A 20,579-nucleotide genomic window follows, 5' to 3' on the forward strand; every position below is an offset into this window, starting at 1 on the left:
CTTTTTAAAGCACAGCCTTCAAAATTACTCTTTATTTCTCATTCAGAAAAACTACAACAGTTCAAAAATTATGGCAGTGTTTAAGTTTCTGGAAGTTATTTTGTCAGGCCACTTCATTATTCAGTTTTCCTTTTCTTAATTAGAACTAATGAAAATCATAGTATTAATGCACACACTAAAATCTACAGAAATGATAAGTTAACTATAATTTCTCCATCTTACTTTTTATAAAGAAATTCCCCTGCGGCAACTGCTACTGGCCGATGAGCTGAATAAACCAGATGGTAGACATTTTCACAGTCTTCTGCAGTCAGAACTTCTTCACTACTCCTAGGGGTGGGGATGGGAAGAAGAAAATAATAAAAAAAAAAACACAAACAGTCTGAGTCAATAGTGTATAAACTCTAATGAGGGAGATGGAAACGAAAGAGAATCTAAACCTTTTTGTTCAGTTTATCAACCTGAAACCCAAACCAAGATAGTTAGTTCCAAAGTCTTCCTAAACAAAGATTACTGGATAACGTACAAGTGTTTGGTAGAAGATCATGCTCAAAAGTTCTACTCCTGTATAATGTTCAATGCAGCCTATATTTCTTCAGTTCAAATACTCCATGATAGCTTCAAACTAGGGAGGCTGAATTCTAAGTTTCTAGCCTTTACACTTACTTAACTGTGGTAGATAAAGAAAAGCATTGTTCTAGCCAGAGTACTTTTGAAATTCCAGTTTGTTCAAATATAAAATACATGAACATTTCTCTAGACTTTGGCTTATCTAAATTCTGTCAAGCTGCTGTCCTCACCCACAGGTGTGAGAAATACTTCTAAGTTTTAATATTTGTTGTAGGTCAGATAAGGACATATACAGGTACTTACTGTAAAACAAGAGTGAGTAATTTTATTGCTTGGACTGCAACATCATATTCTTTGTCAAGAGTCATAGACACAATTCTATCCTAAGAACACAAAAGAAAGTATTTTCAAAGAAAGAAGTGTAATCCAACTTTAAAAGAATTCATGTGTACTTAAAAATATGAAGTTACACTAACCTTGAAGCGACTGGTGAAGAGTTCCAATTTGGAATTAAGCTCCTTATTATAGTAAAGCCCTTGCAAAGCAGTTAGGCATTTGAGTCTTACTTCCCCTTGCTAAAATAAAATTAAGAACTGGATTAAAAGTCAAGTATATGATACAGATGTGAACTTCAAATCATACAAGACAAGTTTCTTTTGCAGTCTGAATTAATTCAAAAACAAAGATTAAATGTTGCCAAGATATACTATCAATAATGATGTGAGAATATGTCCTTGTTTGTAACAAGCCAATGAAGGGGAAAAAAAAAATCAACCCAAACAAAAAACCCCCTCCAATGTCTTACTGCAGTTTCTATCTCTGTTAGTCAAAATATACTTGTTTAATTCTTTAAAGATGTACTTCAAATGTTCAAGACATTTCTAAGTAGACTTCTATGTGTTTCCTTTCACTTAAAAACTGGCAACATCTATATCATTAACGACCATCTCTTGTTAGATCAGAATTACCAAGTAGATACAGAGAGTAATATTCCTCCAAAAGTACAAGATCTACTTTTGCAGAGAATGTGCTCTAAAGTATAGATACACGAGTACTTTTCTAAAGTCTAGGACAACGGAGTTCACACAGTTTCTTATCAATCCACTGTGAGCGGTTATTGTTTACTGATACCAAACCCATGAGCGAGCATCCCTCATTTGTTTCACTTCAAATTTGATAGTCTGAAGTCTCCAATGCAAGATCTGAGACAATGTGCAGACTCAACTATGAATCAAGGAGTATTTCTAAACTATAACTGCTGACCACTCCAAGCAGAGAATAATCTCTACTGGTAGCTGATAAGTAACAGCTTGAGGCACTCAGCAGCACAAATGGGGACTTTTCTTATGCTTTTTACAGCTAGCTGAGAACGTCAAAATTTTCTTAACTTGGGAAAACTGAGAAACTGTTAGGCTGTATGACTGGATTATCCCATGTGAAATGCATTAATTTAAAATAGTTAAGTATTATAAAGTAAAAGACTGTATCAACAATAAACAACCAGGAAAAGCCGTTTCCTTACAAATTACAGTTCCATAAAAATCTCTATACATTCTCTAAAATATTCAAAAGATTCAAATCTATTTTTTATGGACGTTGAAACGTCAGTGGTTCTGAGTGATAGGAAAAGCAGTGACTGCTTAAAAGAGTTAAGAGATCAGAACTTAGTCTGGCAAGATCAACAACCAAAAACATGGAGTTACACCTCCTGATTCTGTACCTTTTCTGCAATGCAGCTTACCTTATCATGCATAGTCCAGCCTACATATTTTAAGTAGCTGTCATTGAGAAAGGCATCACTGTACATCTTCATCCATATCCCAATCTCTTCAATACAAATAGCTCTTATCTCAGCAATTGCATCTCTGTGGAGATAAGTGGATCAACAGAATCACACAGATGAATAATTAGAAATAACTTGTCACCAGCTTCTAAAATAAATTAATGAAGCTGCAAATTACTAAGAGAAACTTACCGGTATCTATGCACAAAAACACCCTTAAATATTGCATTCATCATGTTTTCTATTTCATCCTGATTTTCCTGAAGCTGAAAGAGTAAACAGAGTACATAAACAGTGAGCAGCACTTTTACAGTCAGATCAGGTGGTGCTGATGCTAGACAATTTGCAAGTATGACCATTAAATCCTTTCCTGAAATATTCACAAATCTGTTTCACAGTACAGTGTGCTATTATTTAAGGAATTCTATTTACCACAGCATACAAATTATAGTAATTCTGACCACTGGAAAATTGTTCAACTGCAACAAAGATATCTTAAGAAGGATCTTGCAGAAGCCTAAGTTATTTATTAGAAACCCTGATTTAATTTTCTAGTAATTTTTTAAGCCTGATGTTCAGTCTAATTTTTAATATACTTACTATGTTTTTATGGACATGTATTATTAGAACAATATACAAATCATGTGAACTGCATTACAAGGCGTCTTTTCTGTACACTAAAGAATTTATAATCTAAAAAGACAAGTTATAGATTAAGAACTTTGTGAATGGCTACATGACCAGCATATACTCTGTTTTTAATACATACTTTTTCTTGTTTTAAAACACAGAAAAATGTATTTGCTTTCAAAGTGCAACAAAGTAATTTACAAGATTTAAGAACAACTAAATATTTCGAGCAGACAAGCATATTCTTTCTGCAGTTTGAACTATAAAGTTAGGACAAATTGAGACAACGTTAATGAGAATAATCAAGGACTGAGGAAGTCAACATTTCAGCGGATCAGATTAAAAACAAAACAAAACAATAAAAAACCCCAAAACAAATGAAAAAAAAAACAAAACGAAACAAAACCACCTCTAAAAACCTAAACTAAAAAAAAAAAACAAACAAACAAACAAACAAACAAAAAAAAAACAACCACACACACTTGACCCCTCCCAAACCACCCAGAAAACCCCACAAAGAAGCCACCAACAGTATCACCCGGATGGGGGAAAGAGGGTGGCACATGTGGCCCACACGGGAATGGATACAAAAGGTAAAGGATCTCTCCTACAGAAGTTCAGAAAAACAGCAAGAATGAACACTTTCCATAAAATCTCAAGATGAAAACCAATAAACAACAGGAGAAAAGGACTAACAGAGCAAAATACTTAACACATTTTGGGCCTAAATCTAACACTTGCCCACAGTGGCCTCTGAAGTAGGAAATGGGAGGGCGGCAGGTGGGCATAATTCAAAGTATTAAAACAAAAGACATGTAAAAGGAATCAACGAATAAAGTAAATTGTAGCACTGGATAAGGTTGAGTTATAACTGAAACAAAACCTGAAATCAAATGAATGTTACTTCAAAGCTTACTTCCATTTATTACAAGAAAACCAGAAAATCAAAACCAAAACTAAAAAGACTGGTAAGAAATCCTAAAAGCCAATATACATAAGACCGACTGAGATTGAGAAACTCACATCACTGCCTTTTCTGGGTATCTATGTACTTATAATAGGACTAGTCCTGCATATGCACCTAGCATAACTGCATTTAATGATTGCTTAAGGGATCAATCACAAAGTGCAAGATCTTTGTGAGATGAACAGAAGACAAAGTTGTTAGTTTATCTAAATTGTCAAGAAAGTAAAAATGTTAGCAGGTAACAGCACAAAAGCTGAAAAGCAAAGGTGAGATGTTTCCTTTAATCAGCAGAATCTTATTTCTAATGTCTAAAACAAAGCCAAACCAAAACACTAGTTCCCCAAAAAATAACTTAAACCTGAATGAATTAGGGCTTTCAACAAGACAGCACTGTCAGCAATGAATCAGCAAGTCCCTTTTACATAAAAAGAAAGAAAACAGAAGTAGACTGCATTTTCAATTTTGATAGTGTTCTCTGCAGAAGAAAAAAAACCTTATCTAAAGCCTTTAAACACACTTTCTACTGAGATCGGTATTGACATCATAAAAGCAGTATTTTCCCCCAAGATCACTGGGTTCTTCTCTAGAAGCCAAAAACAGTCAATGTATGGTAACTTTTGTCACATATGTGGGCTCAGTTTAGGAAACTAGTCAAGAAATACAGCAAAAAGATTATTATGGATTGCAAGCTCTCTTACTACCTTTACTAAGATGGCATGATTGGAATATTTTTTATCTCTTCCTGCCGAAAACCAGATGGTAAGAAGCACCTTCCAGGTAATTAAGGTTTTCAAACATTAAACAATTTAAAGAATGAAACAGAAGAACTATTAGCTACCTTTTAAAAAAAAATTACAGAACGAGTTTAATTATTATCTTTTATCAACACTCATCCTGTGCACACCAGTTACACAGTTGCACTAACCTCCTTTCTTTTCTGTAGTAAGAGTTCCAGCCTATCATTAGCTCGTTTCCCAATTATTTTATTCCGTTCTGCTTCATACTGCCGTTGTGTATTGTCCATGTTAATACTAAGATTTAATGCCACATTCACTAAAGCAGTCATCAGCTTCATGGCTACAAAAAAGCAAAAGAATAAGGATTAGCTAAAACGTTACCTGATCTAAGAAAAATGATAAACAAAAATCCTGACATATCCTCCTGTCAACCCTTTCTGTATTTATAAAAATATATTCACTGTAAATTTCCTGATAAGTAAACTTTAGCAGTGACTAAACACTGCAACACTACTATCAATATTTACAAACACAGCACAGGAAATATTAAAAGGATTCCATTAGTAAAATCAGTTAGTAAACTGCTATTACCAAATCATTCAATCCCAAACATACAAAAAGTCTCTTTCTTCAAAAGGAAACGTTTTAGACAACCAATGCCACCATATTACACCATTCTTTCCCTCTCAATTTAATTTTAATGAGGGACAGTTTTCTTTGAATATTCCTTTATTTGCAGAAGCAGAGAAAGGACGTTAGCCAATTAGAAACCAGGGAACTGACCAAAATGTAAAATACACTTGGGTGGGATTTTCTGCATGCTTCTATTTCTGAATCAACCCTTTTTAAAAAGGTGCAAATATGCTTGTTTCAGAAACCAGGAGGTAGTCAATAGTACACTTGTTTTTCTTATGAACTTTTGTAACAACAAGGCATGAAAGGGCTTGCATTGGCAGAGCATACACAGAATATTACTAAGCCTGTATCACTAGCATAAAGTTGATGAGTAAAGCATAAAGACATGCAGATATATTGAAGTATCGTCACACACCGTGGTCTCCAAGGATATCAAGATGAAAAGAACAAGTCTGAGCTAATAATAGAAGTCAAAATTACTGCAAACAACAGTAAATATGGATACAAGGATTTTGTTGGCTGTCTCCATCCCATACAAAACACAATCTTCAAGAACACAAAATGTAATCTCACATGAAATGCACAAGTAATTATGCAAAAACCAACAGAATCGACTACTTATGTGAACAAATGCAAACAGACTACTGATAAAAATTATTTTGTATGAGAAAAACATGCAACTTCTGCAACTTCTATTCAGGCACAACTCAAATTAAAAAAGAAGTATAAAAATTTGGGGTTTAAGAACTAAAATCTGTATTAGTCATATGGTACAAAAGTCAAACTGATGACTCAGCAGAATCAGTATATTCTCCTGAGACAGAAGTTTTTGCTCCTCTCTCTGTAATAAATGTTTTGGCTAGTGGGAGTCTCACAGAAGCAGCCTGATGCCGTGTGCTAATGTATATTCAGGAAAGTTGATCGATGAAATAGAACAACTGATCAGATAGTCAGAACTGAAGCTGGTTGTGAATCTGCCAATTCCAGTGAAGCTAACAAGAACTATTTCCAGTGTGGGAAAACCTCAAGTTTCATACACAGTCTAAATTCACCTTGTTCAGACTAAAATTGCTACAAAACCCCTTATGTATATGAGCTGCTGCACAATGACATCTGAGACCCTTCTTCATTAATCAATGCAGGTTTTGGACTTCCTTATCCAAGAAGCTTATCCTTTGTCTATATAATGGTATATTTACTTAAAACACTCCATACTTAAACTCATAAAGGATTTCTTCAAAATTTAACAGATTTGGAAAAAAAAAAAAATCACACAAGAAGGATAATTACTTAAAACTATACAGAAATTTAGTGACCGTAGCACTGATGAAGCATTCTTTAAAATTATTTCTAATGCAATGAATGGAAGTGCTAGTTTCAGTTACATTGTGACATGACTTTATTCAATACGCAGCACAAGTGAAATTTGCAGTAAAAATTGCATCCAATCTAGAATATGACTCCTGTTTAACTTAATGCAGAGCATAAACAGGTTCAACTGCATTTAAGGTTGAAAAACTACCTACACCCTTATGATGACCAAAGACAAACTTGTACAATCAATTGAAAAGTTTCCTTCTATTTATTTTTTCTACTGTTAACTACTGTTAAATCTAACAAAAACTAAGTACTAAAGAGCTGGTAAAGAATGCATTAAAATATTGCTGTGTTTTTCAGTAATGAAAAACCAATAAAGGTAAGAAAGCTGTACCAAATCAAGTCGCATTAGACAAAAACTGTATCACACAATGAAACACAGATTGACTGTCAAATATCAAGTTCAACCAGAACAATTCACTCCTGTGAAACACAAAATGGAAGCAATACACAGATAAATATAATTCACTGACCTGCCAGTGTGCTAGTGTGCCGAAATGCTCTGACTTGTGAGTCTGAGAGCCCCGTAAGCAGTGAAATGACAGTATCCATCATATATTCATCATATATGATGCTATATTGGCATTGTCGGACGAGTACTCCAATGAACTCACAAAAACTGGATTTGAACTTCTTCCACTGGGGACCAGCCATAGTTAGTGGATAATCTCCACTATCCTATTAAAGAAAAACAAAACAAAACAAAAAAGGGAAACAGAAAACACTTTCAAACATCTGAAAAATTATTTTATTAAATAAAGACTAAAAAGAGGTGGGTACATCTTCAAAACCAGAATCTCCGAAGCCGTAAAAATGATACATCAGAAGAACAGGATTCCACAAATATGCACCTATTTTGCAGCTCAGGCTTGTTATATGCAGAGACAACATTCTGCAAGTCCTACCATAAAAACTGCACATAACCACATATACTGAAATAATTACTGATTTCTTCTTTCTTGTCCTACTTCCTAAAAAAATTATAATAAAAAAACATTTTAAAAATTTTAAAAATTCATACCCCTTACAAATCTGCTTTAGGTTACACTAGAACAAAAGAAACATCACATGAACAGTTAGTTGACGTGTCTAGGAACACCCAGCTCAGGACCATAACAAAGTTTACAGGGGGATGCTTACATATCAGTCTGAAAATTCCTGAAGTCATAAAATGACATGCTATAAAACTTTGATTATAACCAATGTGTGTTCCTCTCCTGTTTTGGGAACCTTTACAAATAACAGTAAAATGACAGGAGAAAAAACAACCAACAAGCATTTGTATCAGTGCTTCTGTGATCAGCTTCTTTAACAAGCTAAACAACATTACAGGTTGAAAATGAAGGAAAAACCCATAAAAGGTAATAGAAATCTGAGAGCTGCTCATTAGAATTCTGTTACAAGAAAGAATGAGCATAATGTAGTAATAAAACAAACTTGAACAAACAGTCCCAGTTGAAGGTTTGTAAGTTTCACACAATATTGCCTTAAAGTACTCAAATCTGTTTCTGCATTGAGATAGTTAAAGTATTGGGATGTTTTGGGGATTTTCATTGTGGGGGGAGAGAACTATTTCCATACCAGACAGATTTTGGGAGGAGGTTTTAAAGATACCTTTACGTTCTTTGAAACACAGGTTGAAAGGAATACCACTCAAAATTAAACCCACAAAAAGAAAAAAACATCCCAAAGCCCCCACACTTCTCATTTAACCCAACACTTGGTGGAACAGAAAGTAAGTGACAATTTAAATGAAAACAAGTTATAATCCCCATGAAGGGCAAAGCATTAGTTTTCAACTGGAGAATAATCGAATTCAAATCCCCATGATTTGCAGATTAATGAATGCAGAAAAATAAATTTAGCAACCATTTTAAAAGCTAAAGACTTAAAGGCCTTACATACACAGCAGGAATGGGGAGGCATCCCACACAGCCTCACAGTAGTAGGAGTTCCCACTATTCAAAAACTGGAAGTTGATCTTAATTTCTTAAACCATTAATAAAACAAGTTATATATGTGCAGAGCTTTACTTCCTAGTCTTGCAAGTTCTGTGAAATAAGGGCATTAAGGGTTTTCATTCATAAAAGTCCTGTCATTTTACAGCTGACCTTACCCTTGAAAGAAGCCTGTAGCAATGTGATCCACTAAGATTAGGACAGGTAAAACAAAAAATTAATACCATTATATTATCAGCACTTCATTAAATTACCTCATCAAATTCTTCAGTCATTTTTCGGATTATTTCAGAATTCTGCATATGTCGGAACATCTCTGCTGTAACAACTCCTACAATTTAGATATTAGATTATTGGCACTTTTAATATGAAAGACGTAGATGGCAGATGACATGCCTCCTGCTACAATGTAAAAATTATCAACTGTCAGCTAACCTACAGATTATACATGTATTTTTTTAAGAAGTTACACATTTTTTATTTTAGCATCTGTGTATAACAAGTGCTTGGCACTAAGATTTTTTTTTTTTTTTTAATATGTATATGAGCTTTACTATCCTTCTTTAAAAGTCTGTTTGTGTGTACGTACACACACATTTAGAATTTACTCATTCACTCGTATTCAGAAGTCAAAGATACTTGTGCCAGATCTCTTCATCAGCCAAGAGACTACATTAATCTGAAGTGACCTTTCAGGACTCAAGATTCTAAATGGTGTAAGACAATCCTGAACAGTTCTACTGCTACATATTATCTTCTGCACTGTAATAAACACAGTTATTTCATGCAATTTCTATTTGTCTTAGCCTCAAACTGTTAAGAGTGTAAATGGTGATATAAAACACAAATAGATCTAAAATTTACTGCAACTATACTGCAGAATTCATGACAAGGATTATCTCAGAAAGCATTAAAAGATTCTGTAGTTTTATCTGGTAACAATAATCAAAAGGTCACTGCTCTTGAAAGCATGAATAACCTCTGAGGAATGCAGTTAGCTTTCTGAAGATTTATGCACATTAAAAGTTTATCAAGACAGAGAAATGCTTGAGCAGAACAAATTACATCCAGTCCTACTCTATCAAGCATAGTGACACTGCAGGGTAAGTTACCTTCTCTTAAAAAAGGAGGTGAGAAAAAGAAAAAAAATACACAGAGGACGTGGAAATGAGGAAAGGCAGCCAGAAAATAAAATAAAATAAAATATGGAAATACAATATTACTGTAGACATGCTACCATGAAGCTGTCCATAATATCTTTTAAATCAAGCATCTCACCAAGGGCTGTGAAACAATCTTAAAACACTTAATGAGTAGTAGATGAATCCAAACTACAATTCCACAACTGAACAAGATAAACTATCAATGTTAAAAGAGAGATGATTTTTCAAAAATAATTACAGGAGCAGAGGAAGATGAAGTAAGTGTTATGTACCAGTACTGCATTCTCTCTAGTGTGAATACAAAAGGCTTAATTAATCTCCATTTTTAAATATAGTGTAATATTTCTGAACCTCCTGCTCCCACCTTCAGAAATACTAGCTTAACTACAAGAACCTAATGTAAACTAGCCACAGGGATGGCACAGTCCTACAGCACATGCACTATAAAAGCAAAGAATGAGAATCGTAGTATAATATTACTTAAATGGATGAGTAAGCATTTCAGTATCTTACCTTTGCAGCCTGAACACTGAATAAAGAAGTTAATGAGATCAAGAAGTGCTATATCTCTGTCATGTTTGTATGACTCTATCCAGTCATCCACTACAGACTGAAAAGAAACAAATATAAAGGCACTTTTTAGTTTTCATAAATTGAAGACAGTGTTACTTAACTGCTTTCCAGTAAGTGATTCTTGTTGCTTCCATAAACAACTTGAACTTCATGTTTTCTTGAATAGGGAACAAAACATTTACATGATCCTTTACTGATATGGTATCGCTTTTCAAGAAAATAACTATTTTTTTTTTTTCTATAAATGTATACAAATACAAAACTGACACCTGAACATAAAGCACAGGAATACCATGTAGTCCTACAGTAACTTTTTTTTTGAGGAAGAATGCAATAATAATTGGTATATTTTACAGAAGTATGTTTTACCTTTTCTTTTCATCCCTCCCCTCCCAACTAGTGACGCTTCTCTAATGATACTATTTAGGTGTTTGGTTCCAACAGCTACAATTCCCTCTACTCTTCAAAAATGTTGCCCTTTGATGAACTGTGCTCCATGCACATTAGCCATAACAAGGTGAACAGCACTGCCCTACGCAGCATGGACATTAATTACTCTGTATTCACCAAACCAAATAGGAACAAGAGCATTTTACTAAAAACCTTAAAGGGAAGCAAATTAATAGGAAACCTGTGATAACGGTTTTGAGAAAACAGAATTTACATGCAGTTATGTTTAAACCATCCATGTGTATAGTACAAACTGCTGCAGAAGTCATAAAAACATACATCATAAAATTAATTAACACAGGCACAGGAGACTCACTTTAGCATCAAGCTATCAGTTTTGAGTTTTTTAATACCCTGCCCTAAAATCTAGAGTCAATATAAACAGAGATGATGGAATAGTTCAAAACTTCTAAAAGGCCAACTGGACTACACAGCATCTCCAATGCTTCCTGTCTGTACTCTTCTCTGTGCTTCCTCTCACAGGTTACAATACTGTAAGGACAAATTAAACATATTGCCATGCAGAAAGATTTCAGAGCAGAGATACAGATAAATGTCTCTTCCCTAAATTTAAGATTGTTTATAGGACAATGCACAACTATCAGCAAGACAAAAAGAATTAAAGACTCAGAGTGAAACTGTCAGTCTTCCCAGTAGGATCAGAACCAAGGGAAATAATTTAGGAAACATCTTAAATTAGGCTTATAAAGAAGGTCACTGTGAAAGAACAAGATAATGCTAGGAACAGGACAAATATTTCAGTTAGGCAGCCTTGGTTTCAGAATTTATTTAGTTTAAAGAACCTCCAACAAAACAGTAGTTTCTCAAAACATTTTGTCCCATTGGATGAACCACCTGCTTTTGCCAGAGAACAGACACTAACTCAGAAGAAGGTACGGAACAGTATTGAAAATAAAATAAAACTTAAATTATTATCAGAATCTTTTAATGTAAGCAAGCACCGAGGGCTATAAAGATAACTTTTTACACTGAGTGCTGAAGTGGACTTTATTTTAGAAATACTTTGAGAAATTTTTTTCTTACATTTGACAAAAAATACTAAGATCACTCTATTATCCAGGTATCAGTTCCAAATTCAGAGGAGTACACAGGCCTGGCAAAGGTCCATTTTGCTCTTAGAAAGCAAAAGACTTTGACTGTGTATCATTTTAAACAGTTAAAACGTCATTAAGATACAACTTGTGATACTTGGTTTGAAATGTAGCACACAGAGCAACAGTTAGAAAAGTATAGGGTTTTTTACCTGTTTTGAAATCAGGCAGAACAAAACAAATGATGGAAGTATCAGAATTTCTTTGTGCAAATATATCGAAATAGTCTTCTATTTTAGAAGTCTCAACTAAATTTCTACCAAGCAATTCATGCTTCAAGGTTCTTAGCTTTAATGCAGAAGCCTGCAAATCTCGAGAGGACTATACACAGACCCAATATCCTGCATGCATATCACACAAGCTATAAACCCTGCATTTTCAATCCCAAAGATAGTCTTTCTTCAAGGCTGTTGAGGAGTCACATGAGTGAGTCAGCAGGAAGGCTTCATGGCTGACAGGCTTACACTTTAACCCTCTCTCCACTGGAAGATTCACAGTCGAGCAAGTGCTTTACTAATTTAAGTGAATTGGAAAAAATGTGCTAATTTCTTAATAGACTGACGTCAGTCCTATTAGTAAATGCAGAGACACTTCTAACAGGTTAAAATTTCCAGACCCAAATTCCAACTAATTAAGTCTTGCAGTATACATTAGCCAAGTCAACTTAGGGTAAATTTAAAGAGTAACCCTTAAATCGTAGCTAGTGATTTTACTTTGGCTGACATAAGAAAAGCAATTATTTCTTCTCAGATAATCTAATCTCTGGGAGGATCTACAAATTACAGCTTTCTTGTCAAGTTCCATGACAATTATAGGCATTTTAAACCACATTTTGTCTGACTGTAACTAAATACAAAAGGACTTTAAAGTCATGTAATCTAAAATAACCTTTCTTCATTCAGGATACTGAAAATTCACTTTGAGTCATAGTTTGACTTTCTTCATTATATATGCCTGACATTTAGAAACAACAAAATCAGTTTGTTCAAATTCAAACCTTAACAATGCAAAACCATTTTTTTTTTTTTTTAATCTCAATCTGGAGCTAAAAACTAGAAATTGAAGAAGAAAATTTACACCAGACTTCATTTCATTATATAGTATGTATAAAAGAATATTGTTATATTTAAATTGCATATTCATCCAAGTCCTAAAGATATCCCAAGTCTTACCTGCATAGCACTCTTGCCCATTTTAACTACCTCAAACAGCATCATGTTTTCCACACCATTCTGCTGGTGATGTCCATTCATCCGATTCGGACCACCAGGTTTCCCTCCTCCGTTTCCACTCTTTCCTTTCTCTGCTGGTCCTTTTTTTCCTTTTTTACAAGTCTGCAATCACACACACGCACAAAAACTTTTAACTGGGTATTATGTAGTAATTTAAAAAAACAAACAAAACTTAAAAACAAAAACAAATTACTATTAATACCTTGACAACTATACACAAGGCCTTTTGTTTTCAGGAACCAGATTTAAAATCCAAAGTTGAGAATAATGGCTGATCCTGACTGATACAAAGACCAATGAGAATTCTACAGGTTCCATTTCCTCCTTCCCTCATTTAAAACCTTCAAGCAACTAAAAATGTAATTAGTGACAATGTATGACACAAAGATTTTTCTCATGTTTATACTGTAAAACAGATTATACAGATTTTATTTAAAACAGCTATGGCAATTCCCTTAACATACATCGAAGTCTCTTCTGCAACTCATTAACCTTTTGGTTTTTAATCTGAGCACACATTGGCAAGTAGGGGTGAGGAAGAGCAGACAGGTGTATGTGATTCCCCAAATCAAGTATGACTTACAGAAAGAAAAAAAAAAAAAAAATTGAACAGAAATTAAATGACTGTTGTATCAAACTATTTATCGGCACCCCTTCATAACGGGACATTCCGTACGGGTAGAGGTACCTGGGCTGCCCGGCGAGGCGGCAGCCCGCCTGCACCGCGGCAGTGAAGGAGCCGTTTGCGGTGGGTGCCAAGCCAGTCTGAGGGCAGAAGCCACCCGGGTGGGGAGGACGCCTGCCCAATGAGGGGAGAGAAGGGCTATTAACTGGGTTTAGACCCTCCTACTCAGGTAAACTCCTGTCTGCAAGCTATTAAAAAAACCCTTTTAATTGAATTATTGGCTTCTGTTCACTTTTCAAATCAAAAGAGCAAGAATTAATGACACCAACCAAAAGAGACTGTGTTAGCACTAAATTTAAGTAAAGGATGGAACACATGCAGAGAGGCTAATCAAATCAAAGGTAATCTTTTTTCTCCCCCACCTCCCTTATGCCTTCATAGCACTAAGGAAATATCATGCAAATACTCAAGATGAAGCATTTCAATGCAAATACAAATATGAAGTCTCTTCAGAGAACACTCTCATTTTCAGAAATATTCCTAGCTCTTTCAGCTTCAAAGCAAGTGCTGAACTCTTCAATTCATAACTGTAGTAGTGTTTCAGTATCCCAATAAACTGAACATACTTTTCCTTTGCCTTGTTTTTGGTTTTTTCCTTCAATATCCTCAAAGTCTGTATCAGAAGAGAAGTGTGTTTCAGACTCCCTGCAAGGATAAAAAGACAAGCCATTTACACATTTCATCAGAAACATCCTTAAATATACTACATAAAGTCACATTATGCTCTCAGTCCAGTAAGTCAACTCTAACAGTGAAACTATTTTTTTCTTCTGTTTAAGTCTATTGTCAAGGAACAAATCAGAGCATATCCTCACATGCACACTCTGCCCTGCCTCCTCCAAACAATTCAATTGTGAAGAAAGCCATATAGTAAGGTTAAAAGACATAAAGGTGGGTACAAAATAGCAACATGTTGGGAACCTTCGTTTTGGTACGTGACAAACATCACACCATCTCAAAAAGCAGAGAGTACTATAAATATCAGCCACAAATACCTAAACAAAACAGGAGAAAAGGAAAAAAAAAAAAACAACAGCAAAAAAACTAAACTGCCACCTTCCTTCACAACCAAAATGTTTCAGCAGATCTCTTCGTGCTTTTTAGAAACTAAGGAGTTAAGAGGCATGCACTTATGTTGAAAGGCACAGAAAAATGTTTAGGTGAGGTTTCTCCATCAAAAAGATAACCTGTAGTTCTGTTTGGGCTTATAAGGTAAAAAGATATTAATATATGAACTTTCTCACTTGTTTCATTTCCTACATCATTAAAATATGCTGCATCAACATACAAGTCCTTTATTGCCAACACTGAGGGGGGCAGGGGATGTGGTGTGTGAAATCACCAGAATTATTAATGGAGAAGGCTTAGCTTATATATTCTCTATTTCTACATTTTCTGTACAATGCAACTTAATGCTACTAGATCTTGTTTTAACACATACATGCAATACGATGAATTCCAACTGCTATCACAAATTTCTGATACACAATTCCCAATTCAAATAACAATGCAATCATAAAGATGACCAGGGGACACAGAAGACCCATTCCTATGTATTTATTTATAACATTCTAAAACAATTCAGAAACTCAAGGTCTCTCACTACTGCAGGTGTCTGAAAGGAGCTTTCTGCTTTTTAACATGTATTCTGCTACTTCTGGGTTTGTTGACTATGTATTCTGATATCTACCGAAAAACTTTCCAACCCTGAAGGAAAAATTTAAAAAAAAAAAAAAGATGAGAAATACTACTACTTCAAAACTTCTTTAGTGTTCTTACTTTAACAGAACAGAAATTCTAAACATTTCACTAAGCAATGAACTTAGTCAACAGAGTAAAAAACCTTTATAAACCATCATCCAATTTACCTTTATTTCTCATTAAAAGGAAAAAAAAAAACAAACATGCAAACAACCTCACTGATACAAAATCACATCTTTTAATCTTTTTATACTTTGTACCAATTTAATCCAATCTGTTGAAACGTATGTGTGCCAATTTCTTGACAATTAAAAGGTGAGGAACTGGATTTTTTTGGTCTGCTTAAAATAATCACTTTACATCTCCGTCCAAAATGTAAACAATGTAAAAATGTAATTGGGATTTTAAATCTTGGAAATTTAAATGTCTGTTTCTTAAAAATTGTAGGAATACTAAAGAGCTAATAAAATTATGTCAGAAACATCAAGGAAATGATACCTGAGAGAAGCTTTAACTAAAGCATTTGGCATTAGGTATTTTAAATAGTAGGTGACCCGTCCCAGTTATTAAGGGCAAATACCTCAACTACCTCCCTCTCTCTGTAAAGAAGCTTTAATGAAGAAAACTTTTTTTAGTATTCCTAACCAAAGAGTTTCTTATTCAAACATTTAATTTTGAAATACAAAATCCTAACAAGTACAACACGAACAAAAAAGTGTCTGTCACAATGGCTTCCTACTAGCACAGTTTTAAAACTGATTTAAAATAATTAAGCATTTCTAAAATACTGCTGAATGCTCATAAAGAATTCAAGCAATCCTTTATCTAATTACTGCTGAATATTCAAGAAAGATTTCAAACAATGCTTTATCAACGTCTCAATAGGAAAAAATTGAGAATCCTATTCCCTCATTTTGTATCTCTGTTTCCAAGAGAAAACCAACCATATGTTTTAACACTAAAAAGGGCCAGTACATTTAAAAATGAAACCACAAATTCTTAAAACACTTACTGAAGGAGAGTAAAATCAGTTGGTATTTCTGGAGCTGCTATCATTTCTTTATCATCTTCTGGAACACCACTGTATTAGAAAGATATTCAAAAACCAGTCTGAAGTACAAGCTTACTTTTCTTTCTTCCTTTGTAGCGGACAACTTCTATAATAAAATAAAAAAAAAATATACTGTGAAAATTTTTACACATATGAATGGGTAAAAAAAGTTGGAAACACAAAGTTTAGATCACACCACCTTCTGTTTCAAACCAAGCTTTTTTCTGTTTAAAGATTTTTATATTTGACTCCTCTCATGATCTTACTACAAAATACCTCCATAAATGTTAAAAGGATCATAGTAAAATAAAATACAGAAACTTTTGGCAAAAAAAATATTTTCTGAATAGGATGAGCAAACTGGAATGGTTTTCATTAACACCTTTCAATAGCTTTTATTTCTAACTCTATACTAATAAAGTTTGAACTGTAACACCATGCACTGCAGAGCCCAGACTTACCAACACTAGGATAATTCTCACTAGCCAAACCAAAGCCAGATTTCATGTTAAATTAGGACACTCGATATATCAACTTCGTATCTGCAATTTGTAAACTTCCATGACATTTTCCATAAAGATAAGCTCCTATAACAAGTTCTTATAACCAGCTGTTTCACAACTCCCTGTCTTCTAGAGTTGATAAACCAGGCTTACAACAGTTTTAACATTTAAAGCATTTGACAAGACTCTAAGAACATCAAGGAAGATAATACTATCCATGTTATAAAGAAATACATCAGAAACAGCAAAGAATTATAAAAATGTGACATACTTGCTTTTCAATTTAATTATATCATCGCCACCTATTCATAAATTGTTATTTAACCAATTTTCCTATGTTTAAGGGGAAAAAAATAAAAATCACTGGATACTTCAAATGTGAGATTTAACCATGCAGACTGGAGTTTTCTATGTCAACCACCTGCCCCAGGCTAACTTTTATACAGTTAAATTAAGAAAGCATGATGTTCAGGTATTTTAAAGATACAATAGCACAGAGAAAAACCTTCAGAGTCAAAGACTGCTGACTCTACAGCTTGCTGGAGTGATTAGGTATTTGAGGGAAAGATTTAATTTTGGCATGCTAAGCACATGTTGCTTAATGCCTGGTAGCTATGGTTCAGAGACTGCATTTCAATCAAGCATGTAGATAGAGGCTGTACATTTTTTTTTTTCCTGCAAGTGCTTATTCTGAATGCTAGGGGCCACTGTAGCTTCCAGAATTTAGAGAGCTGAGAGAAACCATAAACCTTGAACTTACTGTGTTCTCTTTCTTCACATTTCACACAATTACATAAAAGCAAAGAGCCAGAGTGGGAAGAAATAGTGGCAAAAAGAGAGGAGGTTGAGATAGGCTGGTGAATCTCAAGATAGTCTGCAACTACTAAAGCATATTCCACCCAGAACACAGTAGAAGATAAAAAGCTTCAAAAACATTGCTGCTGCTGCAGAATGGCAGCAACCTTTGTCACCCCATTCCTCCCTCCTCTAAAACCACACAGGCACATGACCAGTGCATTTCATCCATCCTGCTCTTCAGCAAACAATCATTCACAGGCAGGGGGTAACAAACCCTCCCCAGCCATTTAGCTTGTAGGCTCTTTCATTCAGTATCACCAGATTCAATTCCCCAATAAAATGGGCAAAATACACCTCAAGAATTTTTGTCCCTGGACTATCAAGTTAAACTGGTTCAACAGCAGGTATCTGGAGCCAATGCATGGGAAACACAAGACCATGTAGCCATGAGCCGGGGTGGGAAGAGTAGAACTCCCTTCTTGGGTCACAAGGAGATATTACATCATCAAAGCTGTCTGTAAAACTATATGCTCAGCTGGTGATTTATCAAAATGCTCTACACTTTCGATTATGACACACACACACATATATATTACTTTTTAATATCTGCTCTGATTCGTGTCACTAACTTGAACTTCAAAATATACCACAGCACACTTTAGTGCCTTAGTCATCAGGGTAGTACCTGCTCAGAGGTGTTCGTCAGTAAAGAGGGGGGTGGGAAGTAAAAGAAACAGAAAAAAAAATTAAAGAGATCCATCCACACAAGTCCTTTTGGGGGCATGCTTATGATTCAGTCCCAGTGCAAGCAAAGATGCAAACTCCAAAACCCACACCACTCAGTTTCAAGTTCAACCTGTCTATCAACATATTGACTTTTTTTACTTTACACTTTTCAATGTTGAGAAGCCACACATCTACTGAAGTGACAATCAAGGTGCTTACATGCAAATTTTGTATTGCTACTCAATACTACCTATTTACAATACTAAAATTATTCCATAAAATTTGAAAGTACTGAGAAACAAAGCAAGTTAACCCCTTGTTCAAAGAATTGACATATTTTTAGCTCCCTAGCAAAGCTACTGTCCTAACAAATTTTGCAAAATTTCTCAATAAAGTTTCTTACCATCTCAAAAATATTTCAAAGAAAGAACTTGTAACAAAACTGTGAAAAAGGATGGGTAAATTATTAAAGTATATATTCTCTACATCAAACAAGTCAAATCACTTGACAAAACTAGCTGGCTGCAGTTTATATCAACTTAAACTTCTTTTAAAAACCATTCATCTTAGTACAAACAAAAAACATGAAAGAAAATATGGCATTGTTTGGTCAGAATCATGTCGTAAAACAGGAAAGAAATATCAAGTTCTTGCTAAATGTTGAAGTGTTAAGCTGCTAAGACATACGTTTCAAGAATTGTTTTTCTTCAAGGAAGAAAAAACTTAGCCCTCATAAGTGCAACTATATACTGGCATTACGGAAAACAGTAGCCACAGGTGAACGCCTTGCAAGAATAGATGAGGTAAGACTGTAAGGGATGTCCAGCATCAAGCTCAAACTCCAGCAACAACCGAAAAACCCCTTGCATTTGTCCCAGTAAAGGATAATTTTAGAAGATTTACATACACCCAGAATATGACACAGACTTTTGATTCTCAACCAGCACGGTCAACCTAGCCCAGCATGCCCTCTCTGGCAGGGGCCAAAAGAAGCTGCCCACAGCAGAACACATTTGCTTTGTTCTTACTAGCAATGTCTTCGCTGAATACCTTCATGGCAACCAGAAATAACTCAGGGATTTTTTTCAGCCAGAGAGGCTGTCCTTGTATTTTATAACCCCTTATCAATATTTCTGCATTAATGCTCCCAACTATTTTTTTGAACACAATATTCAACAGCGATAGTATTCCACACTAGAATTCCCACAGCCAAACTCCATACTACCAAGAAGCATGTTCTTTGCTTTGAATTTATCATTTTCCAATTTTATCTGATGTTCTCTTGTTTTGGTATGGGAACAGACTGGCTTTGGTCATTCCCTGTTATCCCTGATCTCAGTAAATGCTTTCCAGAAATGCAAAATTACTGCCAACCACGTCTTCTTCATGCACATACTTTGATGACTCATTCAAAACACTCAGTTTGGGAAGTCAATGAGAAAGGAAAATGGTCCCTATAAACATCCTATCAGAATTTTTAAAATACACCAGCATTGCAAAATACATGCAATTTGAAAAGAGCAAAGCGGAATTCTTGCAGATACCATTCCAAACAGTGGAAGTCTACCGTTATCTATTAAATGTGCTCTAATAAGCAGATTATTTTACTAAGTTAAATCTAAACTGAAGTGTATCATAAAAAGCAGTTCTTCTTCAGGTTCTTTTTTGCATGTCCACAGAACTCCAACTTCAACTTTCCCAAGCATATATTGAAATCTCTCGAGTCTGTGAAAACTTTCCAAAGTCACTCAACTTTATAAAATCATAATTAAATTATTAACTATAAAAAGAAAATGTATCCCGCTGAAAGATCACAAGGTGGAGCTCTAGCCTAAAGCTAACTGAAGAAACTCCAAAAGACAGGTCATCCAGAGGTTGACCTAGTTATTTCTGTGCAATAAACTTTATAACAGATTGCTAAAACTGC

At 34.7% G+C, this 20,579-nt stretch overlaps 1 protein-coding gene across 2 annotated transcripts in view; it reads right to left on the reverse strand.

Annotated features, from left to right (window-relative positions):
- STAG2 (stromal antigen 2) overlaps window positions 1–20,579 on the reverse strand; it is an 81,754-nt gene that overhangs the window by 25,512 nt on the left and 35,663 nt on the right. For both annotated transcript variants that reach the window (XM_042807151.1, XM_042807150.1), the window contains exons 2-13: window positions 16,587–16,731; window positions 14,440–14,518; window positions 13,129–13,290; window positions 10,335–10,431; window positions 8,913–8,989; window positions 7,174–7,378; window positions 4,876–5,027; window positions 2,546–2,619; window positions 2,312–2,435; window positions 1,047–1,145; window positions 874–953; window positions 223–330 (exon numbers count right to left, since the gene is read on the reverse strand). In XM_042807151.1, the coding sequence (XP_042663085.1) occupies window positions 223–330; window positions 874–953; window positions 1,047–1,145; window positions 2,312–2,435; window positions 2,546–2,619; window positions 4,876–5,027; window positions 7,174–7,378; window positions 8,913–8,989; window positions 10,335–10,431; window positions 13,129–13,290; window positions 14,440–14,518; window positions 16,587–16,630 (1,301 nt within the window). In that variant the 5' untranslated portion in view covers window positions 16,631–16,731. The remainder of the gene's footprint in view (window positions 1–222; window positions 331–873; window positions 954–1,046; window positions 1,146–2,311; window positions 2,436–2,545; window positions 2,620–4,875; window positions 5,028–7,173; window positions 7,379–8,912; window positions 8,990–10,334; window positions 10,432–13,128; window positions 13,291–14,439; window positions 14,519–16,586; window positions 16,732–20,579) is intronic.

Source organism: Tyto alba, unplaced genomic scaffold (assembly GCF_018691265.1).
Source record: "Tyto alba isolate M040663 unplaced genomic scaffold, T.alba_DEE_v4.0 Super-Scaffold_5, whole genome shotgun sequence".
In the NCBI taxonomy this organism is placed as follows: Eukaryota; Metazoa; Chordata; class Aves; order Strigiformes; family Tytonidae; genus Tyto; species Tyto alba.